This window comes from Lasiosphaeria miniovina (assembly GCF_030549165.1).
Source record: "Lasiosphaeria miniovina strain SMH2392-1A chromosome Unknown B0T26scaffold_8, whole genome shotgun sequence".
NCBI lineage: Eukaryota > Fungi > Ascomycota > Sordariomycetes > Sordariales > Lasiosphaeriaceae > Lasiosphaeria > Lasiosphaeria miniovina.
Window position 1 is genome coordinate 1,149,516 of NW_026848227.1, and position 15,561 is coordinate 1,165,076.

At 52.9% G+C, this 15,561-nt stretch overlaps 2 protein-coding genes across 2 annotated transcripts; one reads left to right on the forward strand and one right to left on the reverse strand.

The window, feature by feature from the left end:
* Positions 1 to 8,994: 8,994 nt before the first annotated feature.
* On the forward strand, positions 8,995 to 10,980 carry B0T26DRAFT_657458 (eukaryotic translation initiation factor eIF2A-domain-containing protein; the record flags this gene model as incomplete). Its single annotated transcript, XM_060438787.1, has 3 exons — positions 8,995 to 9,579; positions 9,658 to 10,676; positions 10,704 to 10,980. 3 exons carry the CDS (start codon positions 8,995 to 8,997, stop codon positions 10,978 to 10,980), a joined length of 1,881 nt encoding a protein of 626 aa, XP_060290119.1.
* Positions 10,981 to 13,897: 2,917 nt separating this feature from the next.
* Positions 13,898 to 14,566, reverse strand: B0T26DRAFT_680965 (uncharacterized protein; the record flags this gene model as incomplete). Its single annotated transcript, XM_060440577.1, has 2 exons — positions 13,898 to 14,140; positions 14,252 to 14,566. 2 exons carry the CDS (start codon positions 14,564 to 14,566, stop codon positions 13,898 to 13,900), a joined length of 558 nt encoding a protein of 185 aa, XP_060290120.1.
* Positions 14,567 to 15,561: the final 995 nt, after the last annotated feature.

The window sequence follows — 15,561 nt, forward strand, 5'->3', positions numbered from 1 at the left end:
CGTGATGGAGTGGAGCAAGATGTATATGATGCCGCAGTTCTTCTGCAAACGATGGGCTAGGAGCCTCCCGTGGGCATTGACCTTTAGTTAGTCAATGCCGCCGCCTTTAGGCATTCGAGGTGTTCGGAGAGAATATGTTCCACATTGCGGCCAGCTCTTCGCCTCACACCTGGAGGCTCGTCCGTTGGCTCAAGGCTTCCGAACCTCGTAATCATCGTTCCACGCCGCACAGGTTAATGGCTAGATAGAGTGGCTAGTCGCAGGCATACAGCTAGTTTGCTGGTATTTATTATAAACCACTCCACTGTTAGGGTCGTCTGTCTGTAAGGGAGCACGGGCTCCACAAAATGCTGGGGTTGGTAATTATGAAGATAGAACAAAGGGCAAGCTCCTATCGCACGGGTAATACAGCCAAATCGGAATGCCACTCAAAGTGTATGAGTGCAGTGAATGTGTATTGCTTGCTTGAAAAACCAAGCAAGAACTACTAAGACCGTGGATACGTTCATCTTATTTATTTAATTATGGCGGGCCAGTGAGAGCGCAGCTCTTACTTGCCCGACAAGAAGGAGCTGCCTGGCGCCGGGCACTGCTAGCGTGCCGGGCCATTTGCCTGGTGCCAAGATTCTTCTTGGCACCGGGCCACCCCTGATTGGCCGTCCTTCCGTTTGCCTGGTGCCAAGAGCCCTCTTGGCACCGGGCACCGTCTGATTGGCTCTCGACAAGCGGGGCCCCCAGTCTTGCCTGAGGCGCCCGCCTTCTGCAGCTAGTACAGTACAAACCAAGTTCGTCACATATTCCCAGGCATCAGATAACAAGCAACAGATGTCAATAGACAGCGTGTCAGCGCCTGCTTCTACTCACCAACGAAAACATTAACACAAGGGGCACGCTTCCCGAACGCAGACATACACCGGGCTTAGTGTGAGGGCCTGGTCCTCTAGGCCTCCCAGACGCTCTGACTAATCAGACGCCAGTTAGGTGGATCCACCCGACCAGCCAGAGCCCCACCTTGAGACGCCCTGGAAGAATCTCGCGAGGGGAGGCTTTTGAGCTTCTTTTCCCTTTTCCCGTTAGTTTAGAATCTTCGTCTATAGCGCCCAATAGAGGAGTTCCGCCCTCATTCCAAGCCGGCCGTGACACTTAGCCCGGATGACTCAATAAGGTCGGGTTCCTGAAGCGGGTTAGGCCTAGTCACGTAAACAGAGCCTGATACCATACAAACAGACGGCGTTCGTGAGTCGGCGCGTGAATGAACAGAAGCCCTCACAAGGCTCGGGTGAGCCCCTCCGACAAAGTAGCAGCCAGCGTTACACCCTAGTCAGGGAGCTAGCGCTTGTTTAAAGCGGCCGCATAGCCTGCGAGGCGGCCTTCAATATCCACAGCCTTGTCTAACTCATCATCATCACTAACAGCATAATGCATCACCATCACCAACATTTGCCCGAGTTAGGAGGGATCCGTTCCAGGAAGTCAAGTCTGATGTTTGCGCGAGAATGCTGTACATGCAATCATTTCTGCTGTTGGTGACAGATCTGTACACGGAAACGTATTTGCTGCCAATGATTAGACCTTAGGTTTTGGCTCGTGTATGTGCGGACGGCTGGTCGGGGAGCCCCTCATCTAGAAGGCAGCGACTCTAGCAAAATGAGACCTTCTATCGGTGGGGCGCATAACACGAGAGCGCCACATCGAATGTATCTATACATTGCTGTTAAATCTACTCCTATCTTGACGAACTCATTGGTTCCGGGAACACTTCGGCACTCCTCACTGTGTGATATCCTTACCTCATACTGAGAACTTGGCGGTTCTAGAAGCGCAGCCACGCACCCAGTCTCCTGGAAATCGCCAGGCTCTATTCAATATGCAATGGTCTGAGAAGTAACAGCCAAATTGGGACCAGCTGGCACCTGCAGGTTGGCACACTGAGGTCTACGCAATAGGGTAGCATAGACCACCGCCTGCAAAGCGTACCAGGTATAGGGCCAAGATAACCGTAGCAATTGTTAGAGACCTGTGAGGCGGGTTCTCAATTAGCTAGCTACTGGCGCCCCGTACCGGCTGTGGCTCTTGCCTTGGGTCTTAGGGCTGGTTGGTGTCGACGGCTGCGAGGGATTTGTGCCAGACCAACTTCGCGCTGCGTCTCTGGGCTACCAAGGTTCTCCGTCTCACTTTTAATCGCCTTCGAGTGGAAGTCCTGGTGTTTCATAGGCTTTATGCACGGGCTTGATGGGTAGGGACGATTTGTTCGAGCTTGGCATGCATTTTTGGTTGCGTTGTGCTAGCAAATACAGGGCGAAGTGTCACGTTGAATCCCTGCCCCAGCCGAGAGAAGCTAGCTTTGTGATTGCCGGAAGTCCTCGTATTTGAGGATAGCCAATGGACTCATTAAATATTGTGAGGACCCGTCTACCAAACTGGCCCTCAAGCAGCCAGAGCCGCCCAGAACCCCGGGCCTATCAGAAGCCGCCTCGAGGCCCCACCTACCCCACTGATAGATGAAAACTTATTCGCGAGCACGCGACGCGTTGTTGGACTTTTCCTTCTTTCCTTCCTCAGTTTAGAATCTTCGTCGATAGCACCCAATGGACTGAGTTCACCTCAATGCCTTGCCCTGGTCGTGACAAATATTAACCCCTATAGGTATTTTAAGATGCAGAGGATTACCTAGGCCCTGATCTTCTCGCAAACACGCTATTCTGTTCGCGAGTATTCGCTGCACAAATATACCAAGACTGATTTTCTGCGGGACGCTTTCCCGTTTTTGGCAGCAATCTCGCTGCGAAAACCGGGCGAACAGCCTCTTCGAATTGTGCAAGCTCACAGGGGTCTGAGCCAATGTACCAAGCTACTGCAAGCCGCGGCTAATTCGAAGAGGTCGAAAAACAGGAGACAGAGGGCCGAATACTGCCAGTTTTGCCAGTGTTCGCGAATGCTAGGATCCAAGCATTCGCGCGGCGTTTTTCGCGAATACGGTAGTGCGAGGACCCTGGTAGAAGCAATGAGGTTGCGCGTAAGGTCGCGAAACGTTACTGGGATGGCTTGCGATCGCGTCAGTATGGAGTTCTCTACTAGAAGAAGAATTCTGGCAGACCTACTTGCTAGTCATGGCGACTCTGTTCATTCTGGCCGCTGGTCTGGCCGCCCACACGTTTCTGGAGATGTTACAATCTGGACAACAGGTCCACGGAGCTAGGCCCGGCCTAGGATTGTGGGGGTCTGGACGGCAGGTAGGAGATGACAGGAGACAAGGAGTATCGTGCACAAATTGCGAAAGACAGGCTTTCAACACACAACCAATGTATGCTTAACCAGATGCATTGATAGCTGCAGAACCGTTCTCCAGAGAGAGCGTGCTGCCAGCTCCTATATAGAACTATGAGCAACCAATCAGAGTTCCTGCCTTACATGCTCAGTCGTGCTCAGTCCTAGACGCACTGATCCTCACTGAGCTCCCTGCTCAGTGCGCTCAGTGGGTCTCGGCACTGATCCTACTGAGCTCAGCCATGCTCAGTGCACCTTGGCAATGGCCCCAGTGAGCACTCCCTAATTGGATGCACCTTCTCTTAGCGAGAGCCCCACCCTAAGTGCCGTTCCAGCCAATCCGCAGCAGGCGGGCAACGCCCTCTGCACCTTCGAACCAGGATCGTAACAGTTTGACCAAGGATGGCGTCATTGTACGACTGTCCGACCCTGGGTGACGGTGGGGGTCTTGGCCGAAGCGGCCTCATTAGGTCGCTAAGTAGTCCCAATTATTTCCGGGCCCTTTGAGATTGGTTTCTATCGAGGTTATTAAACCCTGCCGTGGCTTTGGCTGGTTTGTTGTATTCGGCGTTCGCGTTCCCTCTCGTCAGGTTTGGCTTAGCCGACGCTGCATCGTCGTAGTCATATAATATTCGCCTCGCGGCTTTCTTCTATTTCGAGGCGTTGGCTTCTTGTCAGGTTGACGGCAGATTCCTTGCCGTCGTTTCGTGCTCTTCTTGACGCGTACCGCGAGTTGTTTCGCGCTCTTCTTGGCGCGTGCCGCGAGTTGTTTCGCGCTCTTCTTAACGCGTGCCGCGAGCTGTTTCGCGCTGGTACGTTATCGTCGGCTCTTCGCAACGCGCTTCACGAGTTGCGTCGCGCCGGTACGTCACCGGCTCTTGCGCTTCCCTCTGGCTACCCAAGCCTCTCAACGTGCCTGCGGCCCTCTTTTCACCTTTGAGCCATAAGTATCTCGCCAGCCGAAGTCCCTTCTGGACACTGGTGCCGCCAGGCTTGCGGCGGTGGAATATCCGTCCTAAACCGCCTTTCTTCTCTGCCTTGAGTGCTTCCCTCTGTGCCTTCAGTCTCTTCTTTTCTTCGAGAGGTTAGAGCGCCACCAACGTGCCCGTTTCTCTTTCATCTTCGCTTCTGCCTTGGGGGTGCAGCTCCACCAGTGCCGCCGCTTCTCCTTCTTGATTCTCCCCATCTCGATGTCGTCCCTGTCCATGCCCGTTCGCGGGTCGCGTTTGAGCTTCTTGCGCCAGAAGGCCCAGAAAGGCCCAGAAAGGCCGCCTCTCCGTCTTGTCTTGCCGGCCGTTGCCTGACCCTCTGGTGTCTGCCCTGTCAATCTGCCTGTCTCTCCGCCGACGCCACCATCCCTTCTTGGGCTCTTTGCCGAGCGTGCTGCCCGAGCTCGTCGAGTCCGTGGTGTTTTGGCGCCCCCCGCCTCTGCTGTTGCGCTTGCTGAACAGTCAGGGGAACCATGATTTCTTGCGCTCGACAAGGGTTTCATCCGAGTCCATCGAGCCTTGGCGGCGGGATCTCCTGGAGCCGCTCTCCAAGTCTTGCGATTTCCTGCTGTTGCGGAACCACCCAAATAGCCTCCATCCTTCCTTCTTTGGGCGGGGCGAGTCCGTCGACGAGGTGTCAGAGCCTCGGGAGCCTTGGGATTTCTTGTCCCTGTGAAACCATCTAGAAAACAACCCTCTCTTCCCAGAAGTAGACGACGTCTCCGAGGCGGAGTCTCGGGAGTGTCTATCTCTACCCCACTAGCTAAACCAACTCTTCCGCTTCTTGCTACCATGTCTCGGCTCTATTTCTTCATCTTCGACGCCGTTCGCCGAGGCGTTGGCTTTTCAGCGCTAATTGCACCTGAAAACACAAAGGCCCGCGGTATTATAATTGACGTTTCTTTGACAAGGCAACACAGCTGTCCTTCCGGATGAGTGTTAGCTTGTCAAGAAGGATACGAAGCTGTCTAGTAACTTGTGTAGAATTGTAAGGAAACTGTCACGACCAGGGCAAGGCATTGAGGTGAACTCAGTCCATTGGGTGCTATCGACGAAGATTCTAAACTGAGGAGGGAAAGAAGGAAAAGTCCGACAACGCGTCGCGTGCTCGCGAATAAGTTTGCATCTATCAGTGGGGTAGGTGGGGCCTCGAGGAGGCTTCTGATAGGCCCGTGGGTTCTGGGCGGCTCTGGCTGCTTCAGGGCCAGTTTGGTGGACGGGTCCTCACATTACCCGTGCGATAGGAGCTTGCCCTTTGTTCTATCTTCAAAATTACCAACCCCAGCATCCTGTAGAGCCCGTGCTCCCTTACAGACAGACGAACCTAACAGTCGAGTAGTTTGTAATAGGCGGGTGCCGTGGTGGTGTCAAGGACGTAGTGCTGGAGTGTGGTCTGTGATCTTCTACCACTGCTGCCAACGCCTCTATATTATTACAAACCACTCGACTGTTAGGGTCGTCTGTCTGTAAGGGAGCACAGGCTCCACAGAATGCTGGGGTTGGTAATTATGAAGATAGAACAAAGGGCAAGCTCCTATCGCGCGGGTAATACAGTCAAATCGGAATGCCACTCAAAGTGTATGAGTGCAGTGAATGTGTATTGCTTGCTTGAAGAACCAAGCAAGAACTATCTGAGACCGTGGCTACGGTCGTCGTATATATCTATCTAAGGCGGACCAATCAGAGAGTTGGTCCTAGGTGATCAGTGAGCTCAGTGCGGTCAGTGTGCTCAGCGCGATCAGTTCCCCCACTGATCGCCCTGACCATGCTGATCGTACTGACCGCCCCGTTATTGGCTGCACTTGAGCGGAGTGGGGAACTACCCCACTTCCTTGCGTCAGCCAATAGTGGGAGGCTCCGTGCAGCCTCCTGCGCGCCTGAACCAGGATCGTAACATATATCTCTCAAAGCCAGTACGGTGCGACCTTCCCAACCATGCTCAAGAGCCGTGCCTTAAGCTACTATTATGAGCAACTCTGCGAGCGAGACTACGACTTCGCTACGATGATCAGGAACCCACTGGTGGGCTACCTACCATAGGCATCACTTAGAGAGGCTCTATATGAGGATATCTACGTATGACCCCTGCTTGTTGATTTCTAGCACAAAAAACCGGAATTTGCCTGCATCGGAATGCAGACCAACAATACAATCAGCCTATCAACCGAGTCCTTTTGCAGCCTTGAAGAAGAGGAGCTAAACAGGGCCGCATTCAACGCACAGGCCAAGCAGGTCCTGACTTCCGAAACACCACTGACATTCAACGGAGGGATCGCTACGCTTGCTGCCGGTACAATCACACTATGGCAGAAAGGTCAGGCCATACGGCTACAGATAATTAACCGCACCGCCGTGAACGCCACACAACAGTACGTCGAGCAGCGAGCCTGCGGCGCATATTTCGCTTCCATCTGTCAACCTGAAGCCTGCTTCGACCTATCAGCCGCAGCGCAGCACCAAGACCCTACGCCACATAACTTCAAGGCTCTCAACAAACGAATTGAGTGGCAGATCAACAACCAGGACCGAGGGCTGGTATTCATCCCTCTAGACCTGACTAAAGCAAAGGTCTTTATCTTTGTCAACGGCTCCTTCGCTAACAACCGTGGCCTCACCTCACAACTCGGCTTCTTCATTATTCTAGCCAACGAGACCACGATAGATGCTCAATTTACCATTTGTGGTAACCTCATCTATTTCTCTGGCACCAAGAGTAAGCGGGTCACACGTAGTATACTCGCTTCCGAAATTTACGGCATGGTAGCCAGAGTAGCTATGGCTTACGCACTAGCCTCCACGATCCAGGTTATGACAATACACCACAATCCAGGTCATAGCAACAAACCTCAACCTACCTTCAATTCCTACCGTTGTCTATATAGACTCGTCCTCGCTGTACAAATGCCTCCTCAAGCTAGGGACAACGAAAGAGAAAAGGCTGATGATCGACATCATTGCCCTGCGGCAGTCCTACGAACGTAGGGAACTGCACGAAGTCAGATGGATCCACGGCGACGACAACCTCGCCGATGTCCTGACAAAGGCCTCGCCGAACTGGGCCTTGGAGCGATTCATCGAGCATAACAGCGTCACGGTCCGTATGGAAAGATGGGTCTCTCGGTAAGGGAGGCCCGAGTAGAAGCAGTGTACCAAAAGGTATAGTTAGTAGCCTTTTACGCGTTTTCCAGCCTTACGCGTTCCCGGCCTCAAAATAAAAGATAGCTAGTGTTGAAACAACGCGCATTCTAGCCACACAGGCGGTGTTGGAGGCGCAGGGGTCCCAGATTCCATATAAGTAGCCTACCGCTACCTCTTTCTTCTAGATATACATAGACAAAATAAGCATGACTTGAACCACCAGCTTTCGGCGTGCAGCGCGCCCTGTTGTTTCTAGTACCGGTACCTGGTGATTAAAACAATAAAGGTCTCGCCTTCTTCTACTTCGTCAGCCTCAACCACTTTAGCAAAGTCTTTAGTTGCGCCTTCGGATTGATTAATAATGAACGCAAAGCGGGCTTTAACTGGCTTATAAGGTTAATGCTCATCGTGAGGAAATTAGAGCCGGAAAGCCTGTGAGGACCCGTCCACCAAACTGGCCCTCAAGCAGCCAGAACCGCCCAGAACCCCCGGGCCTATCAGAAGCCTCCTTGAGGCCCCACCTACCCCACTGATAGATGAAAACTTATTCGCGAGCACGCGACGCGTTGTTGGACTTTTCCTTCTTTCCCTCCTCAGTTTAGAATCTTCGTCGATAGCACCCAATGGACTGAGTTCACCTCAATGCCTTGCCCTGGTCGTGACAAAGCCTACCATTACCTTGACAGACTTCGACAAAGCGATAAAAAACACCGTGGCACGTATTTACCCTGAAGCCAATGCCTAGATTTGTATTCTCCACATCAGTGAGAATGTGATCTTATATATTAAACGGAAGTGGGATAGAAAGGCCGCTGCGCAGGTAACTGTAGTATATTTGGCTCAACTTGGCCAACCAGTCCCTAAGGCTAGAAACGGCAGTACCGAGGGCGAGGAAGATGCCGATCTTGACGAGGATGATGAAGGCATCGTCAACCGCCTAAACCGCCAAGGGAGTGACGATGAGCCTCGATCTTGAGGGTGCCCGAGCAGGGCAGGTTTTTATTGCATTTTTGGGCCTATTACGTAAGCAATAACATGGGTTAAGCCAGCGGCTTTTATGGGGGAGTCCTAGCGCGTATGTAACGTTTTGTACACTACGGTCTGAACGGACGAATGTAGACTTTCTCAAAATAAAATCACAACATTGTGGGACCTGACACGACTGCATCTTTTCTCTTCTTTCTCGCCCTCTCCCTCACCCCGTCCCCCTCGCAGCCCGGCCCGTCACCACACGCAACGCCCTGCCAATCTTTCTTTCAGGGTGCTTCTCTTCTTTTTATCGTTTCCGTTTCTGTTGGTCGGTTTTATTCGTCGCATCCCAGCCACGGCCTCTTTATCATCCGACGCACGTCAAAGCCCGCGTCTCCAAAGTCAGACAGCACGCAAGCACGCTCCGGCTTACCACGTGCTATCGGCCAAGAACCAACTATCCTCAGCCTAAGCAGATCGCGACGAGCTCACGCTTCTGCAACAATCTTTAGCATCTAAAAGGAGACAAGCGACGAGCTCGACCCCGCGGCGAAAACATTTAGGAAACAAGAAAAAAAAAAGAAACTTCGATACACTCTGTCATCGCGACCATTTGTGACTTTGATTCGTCATGGCCAGTCCGTTGCAGTTTGCCTACCGAACCCAGAAGGCCATCGGCGTCTTCGATGCCGCGCCTGTCTACGAAGACCTCCCTGGGTTCGACAAGCCTGGAGGAAACCTCCGGTGCTGTGTCTACTCGCCATGCGGCCGATACTTTGCCTACGCCTCTGATGAGGGCGTGTCGATTGTCGACGCCTCGGTCGGTCATGTGCTGACCTCGCTGCCGATCCCGACCGTTTACGATCTCAGCTTCTCGCCCCGCGGCTCGTACTTGAGCACCTGGGAGCGCTCTGCCATGGACGAGAACGGGGACGCCACCAAGAACCTCTTGATCTGGCGTGTCATTGAACATGTCGAGGAGGGTGCCGAAAAGCAACCCATTGGCAAATTCGTCCAAAAGTCCATGACCAACTGGAATCTGCAGTACACGGCCGACGAGCAGTTCTGCGCCCGTCTCGTGACCAATCAAGTCCAGTTCTACCAAGGCGACGACCTGACTACCGTCTGGAACAAGCTGCGCGCCGAAGGCGTGACCGACTTTGCTATCGCCCCCGGAATGAACCAGAATGTTGCTGTTTTCGTGCCCGAGCGCAAAGTAAGACTCGCACAATTTCTTGTTCCATTACCGTAAACTAACGCTCTTGTTCTGCAGGATCAACCCGCCGGAGTTAAGGGCCAACTCGCCGGAGTGAAGGTCTTCAATATGCCGCAATTCGCTACCCCGATTTCCCAGAAGACATTCTCTAGGGGCGACAAGGTCCAGCTTAAATGGAACGCGCTCGGCACAAACCTCATTGTGCTTGCCCAGATAGAGGTAGACAAGTCTAACAAAAGCTACTATGGCGAGACAAATATGTACCTGCTGAGCGTCAATGGTTCCTTCGATGCCCGCGTAATCCTGGATAAGGAGGGCCCCATCCACGATGTCGCTTGGTCTCCGAACTCGAAAGAATTCGCCGTGACTTACGGGTTTACACCTGCCAAGACGACGCTCTTCAACCACCGCGCCGTGGTTACGCATTCTTTCTCCCTCGCGCCCCGCAATACTCTGATCTTCTCGCCTACTGGCCAGTTCGTCCTTGTCGCCGGCTTTGGCAACTTGGCTGGTCAGATCGATGTCTATGATCTCGAAAAGGACCACCGCAAGGTGACGACAATCGAGAGCGGGAACCCCAGCGTGTGCACCTGGAGTCCGGACAGCCGTTACATCCTGACAGCCACCACTTCTCCACGCCTCCGTGTCGACAATGGCGTGAAGCTCTGGCATGTAACTGGCGGCATCATGTACAACCAAGAGATGGTCGAGTTGTACAACGTCATGTGGCGGCCCGCGCCGCTCGAGAGTCTGCCGAGCGGAGATGCTCTGCATCCCGTGCCAGCTCCCCATGCCTCGGCCCTAGCGTACTTGGACACGGTCAAGACACCGTCTAAGCCGGCGGGTGTCTACCGGCCCCCTGGCGCACGGGGTACCGTGACACCGCTGCACTTTAAGCGTGAGGACGAGGGTGGTGCGGCCTACATTGTCGGCAACGGCACCTTATCGGTCGGACCTAGCGGATTTGGACGTCTGCGCCGTCGAATTCTAGGAGCTGAGGGAGCCGCGATGGAGGAAGACGAGGGCTTATCCAAGACTGCGCTTAAGAATAAGAAGAAGCGCAACAAGAAGGCAAAGAAAGGGGCTGCGCCGCCGCGGTCGAGCCCACTAAACGAATAGGGTAGTGCTCCTGTTACTCGTATTGCACCGGACTCACCTGTTTTCGTTACTCCTATCGCACTGGTTTCGCCTGTTGTCCAAGTGGTTGACCCTGCTACGGCGGCCAACCAGAGTGCTAATGCCAAGAAGATTAGGGGCCTTCAGAAGAAGATGCGCGCAATCAAAGATTTGGAAATGCGTTATGCGTCCGGCGAGAAGCTCGAGGACACGCAAGTGAAGAAGATTAAGACCAAGGTGGACGTGATGAAGGAGCTTGATGTGCTGGCAAAGCAGTCGGCCTAAGCATCCAGCCGCATTGTGAGAGAGACAAGGAGAGGACTTTGTTCCCACGCAAGAATACCACCTCCGCTCTCTTTGTCTCTTGGAGTTTTTGGGACCTGAACAGCCTACCTACTCTTGTCAAAGCGGGACGCGGAGAAACTGACATTTTGGTCGACGACGAGAAGTAGGCGATCAGATATTGAGCTCGAGGAGCAACTACGAGTGAAGTCTAGTCGTTCTATAGTTGAGTTGTCATTATGACAATAGCTTGGAATCGTACTTCATTAGCAACCCTCGCGTTGGACTGGACTGAACAGTAAGGCAGTTGGTAAGGTAAAGAGAAGGGCAGTCGCAGAAAGCAGATAGACAAGAAATCTCAGGTCCAGCGGGCCAATACTTTGCTGTTATTGCATCATGTTGCTTTTCTTCTCGTAGAAAAAAAAACAAGACTACCACTGTGGAATTTCGCCCTGAAAGTTGGACTCTACAAGTTTGGTGTTGCCTCAGTATGGCTACAGAACTTGGCACTGGCAGTTGGACTTTTGTTCTAGGTGAAGGGCAGGAAGACGTCGACTCTAAGCCCCAACGCAACACGCTGCTAACATGCATGCTCACGGCAGGTTTTGTGTAGCGGGGTTACCCTGCGCATGGCTGGGCACGTGTACATTAGCCCCGCCCTAGGGATTTCGCCTACACATTTAGTGCAGCTCCTCCGTACGCCGCCCTGAGCTACGTATAGGTATCTAGAGGGTCTCAAGTTGTCTCGCCGGTGCAGTGGAGCCTCCAGCTGAGAGAGAAGGTCGAGCCCGTTGTGGAGGACGCTATCTGCCTAACGCTCGGCTTCGGATACGAGACCTGTAGATAGACGGGCATTGCATCGATCAAGACGGGATAACTCGACTAAGGAGGGGCAGCTACGAAGCATGTGTTGCGCACAAAGCAGAATAAATTGAAGTGTGCATATTCGTTCTGATCTAAGTTCTGCAGAGAAACAAAAAGAGGAAAAGAATGCCTTATTTATCCCTTGAACAGAAGACGAATATTTCGGCCACAATGTAAGCCTCAAGGCCTTTATTTGGGCCCATCATCGTTTCGGCCTTGTTGGAAGCGTTGTTGGTTTCAAAGCTGGTGGCCATGGCCAAATTCGGTCAGGAAGACATTATTACGTAACATCCCCCCAGGTCTGCCTATTAGGCTAGACCTGAAGTCCTAAAAATGCCCGAATGAGGAGTGGTGATGATTTCTTGGTGTTGATGTCCTCTAGATATCAGTTCGCCTCCCTTTTCTTCTATCTCCAACTATTCAACTTGTGCCTGAATTTCCTGCAAGTCGGTCATGGTGATCACTCTTGCCTCACAACCGTGTAACCTATGGGCCATGTCAACAATCCCGACCTGTCCCCTGAATGCCTTAAACTTGTCACCCCCGAGGGCTTTTGTCAGGTCGTCGGCGATTATATCTGCGGTAGGGACATGCTCAACCCTGATCTTTTGGCTTCCAACTGCCTTACGAAGCCAGTGGTTGTGAATGTCAACGTGCCGTAGCTTCGTCTGTAACTTCGCGACGTCTTTGTGTCACGAATCTCTATCTGTACTGGTTTGAAGGCGGGGCAGGGGCGGCGGGACCCGCCCCGGCCAATCTCGTCGACGAAGAGCAGATAGACCCACAGTTGCTCTGTCGTGTATAGAACAGAGCAGGTGGACCCACAGTTACTCTGTCGTGTAGAGAACAGAGCAGATGGACCCACAGTTGCTCTGTCGTGTGGAGAACAGAGCAATGTGCTGTGTCCCCACAATGAGAGCAACAGAGCAACGCCCTAATTGGCCCACCTTAGATAGATTTATACGACGGCCGTAGCCACGGTCTTAGATAGTTCTTGCTTGGTTCTTTAAGCAAGCAATACACATTCACTGCACTCATACACTTTGAGTAGCATTCCAATTTGACTGTATTACCGTGCGATAGGAGCTTGCCCTTTGTTCTTATCTTCATAATTACCAGCCCCAGCATCCTGTGGAGCCCGTGCTTCCTTACAGACAGACGACCTAAACAGTCGAGTGGTTTGTAATATCTGCATGTTGTCACACCACACTTGTAGGACCGGGTCGTCAAACGTGATGCCTAGCTCGGTGAGTAATCGGCTCAGTAAAAGACCTTCCTTGGTGACCTGAGCAAGCGCGAGCAGCTCTGCCTCAGTTGTTGATGTGGTGACAGTGTCCTGCTTATTTGCTCGCTAGGCTACGATGCCGCCAAACAGCTTGATGGCGTAACCTTATGAGCTCTTCTGGTCTAAGGTGTTGTCTCCGAAGGGAGCGTCTGACCATAGTTCGAGGGCATCACCACCCCTGAGCTGTAAGGCGTAGTGTGAGGTGCCGAGTAAGTACTCAATGACTTCGTCTGCTGCTTCTTGGTGCTCTGGTCCGGGATTTTGGTTGAAGCGTGTTAATCGTAATACTAGGAAGGCAATGTCTAGTCGTGTGATGACGGCGACATACAACAGGGACCCGGTACATCGCTGGAATAACTGCCTCTCGCTTGGTGATGCATCTCCTTCAAAAGGATGCCATTCTTTCAGCTTCATAGGCACCTGTAGTGCCTTCTTGGACCGATCAGTCAGCCGGACCTTCCGATTAGTGAGCAGCTTGGTTAGCTTAGCAATAAAGTCTGCCCGCGAGAGCCATATTAAGCGATTCTTCTGGTCCCGAATAACTTCAATCCCTAGGAACCACTTCAATGCCTCCTTGCCTTGCAGAGAGTATACGCTCGTCAGCTCACGAATGAGGAGATCAACGGCTGGCTTAGAGCTCTTCCGGTACGCCACAACAATATCGTCAACATAGAAAAAGATAATCACCCCTTTCTTGGTGTAATAGCAGGCTATGCCCTTGAAGGTGCAGGTCCTGACCTTCACGAAGCATTTTAGCCATTAGATGGTTTTTCAAGTCAGCCGGGGTCTTTGGAGGGGCGGAAGGTCTTTCCTATGGTAGAGCCCATTTGGGCTCTTTCTCAGGCCCGGCATTACCGGTCCCTGAGCTTCGGGGCGCTCGGCACGGTCCCGGCTTATGAGCTTCCGCACTTGTGCCTTTGTGATGGGCTTCCCGTTCACCGTGCCGATGCTCCCGGCGAGGCGCCCTGCTATGAAAGTTGCCTCCCAGCTTTGTTGGGGGTGGTAAATGTCCCACTGTTGGTCCTGAGAAGAGAGGCGAGGGCCTACTAACCCCCTTATTCCTTCGTCAGGGAGGTCACCGAATGACCCGGCGGCTAGTGCTGCGGCGGGAGGTGGTGTGCTTACGGGCGTAAGGTACGAGTGCGGCTTTTCCGTGTCAGGGTGATCAGTCCTGGCGGGCACGCACTCGCCCGGCAGGCTCTCTTCTTGAGCGGCCGGGTCCGGCGGGTAGTCTTGACCGGCCTGCAGCTGGTCCTGAGAGTCATCTACCCCGGACCCGCTAACGTAAATAACATCCTCAGCCTCATCATCATCGTGCAACTGTGCGCCGGGCTCAGTGAGCTCTTTGTCTTCGCCTTGAGGGCTCTCTGCTTCCCTGTCTTGTGAGTGCAGCACGCTCTCTATATGCGCGGTGCGAAGCCATACTTCAAATTCCTCCATTGTTATGCAAAGGAGTCATCCTTCAGGGTCTCCTTATTTCCATCGAAGAAAAGCTCCTCGTTGAACAACACATCACGGGTATATATTACCTCGTTGATATGTGGTACCCATACCTCATATATGTGGCTAGATCGGTACCTAACTAGGTAACCGATTCATGCTCTCGGGTCCAGCTTCTGCCTCTTTTTTTCTTTTTCTTGGCATCCCTTGTCATCGCGAACACCTTGCAGCCGTATGCTCTGAGGTGAGCCTGGTGCGGAAGGCGTGCCGAGCCCGGAATGCCGTCTTGTACAGCGATGTAGGTGTATAAGGCTTCGTACGGGGACTTCTAGTTTGTGCCCTGCCTTGGAGTCCGGTTGTAGAGGTAAACGGCTGCGTGAACAATTCAGAGCCAAAGGAATGCCGGGAGCCCGGCGTGTGTCCGCATGGCTTTAACCTTGATGATGGGATCAAGTTCGTAGCGGCGGTAATCGTCATTGAACACGGCACGGTTCGCTACCGTGAGCTGTCGTGCGTGTTGAACCGGCGGTACTGTATCGGAGTAGTCGGTGATGACCGGGGCCGTAGGCCTGACCGGCGGCAGCAGCGGCGGCTGTTGAGCATGGTCCACGAATTCCCAGATGATTAGGTCCCTAGCCTTGGACCTGAATGACGCGGCCAGTCTGGCCAGTCTCTGGGGCCGGCGAAGAATGTGTCTGTTGACATGGTGAGGTTTTTTTTTTTTTTGCGCGTGTTTCATTGAGCGGGGTAAAGCGCCGGATTTGACGGTCGCGCAGGACGGTAGGTTCGATGCGGGTATGTTGGAATGTGTCTAGAATGTGTCTAGCTTCACTCTTGTAGTGCTGTGAGCGTTGTAGCGATTGAGGGCGCAATTCGGCTGCGTTGCGCGTATTCAGACTATTAATTGTCACAAACAACGCTGCATCAATTGAGGGCAAAAAGTGCTTGTATTCGGAAGGTTCAGAAAGGTGGGCATAACCTGAATACCATAGTTA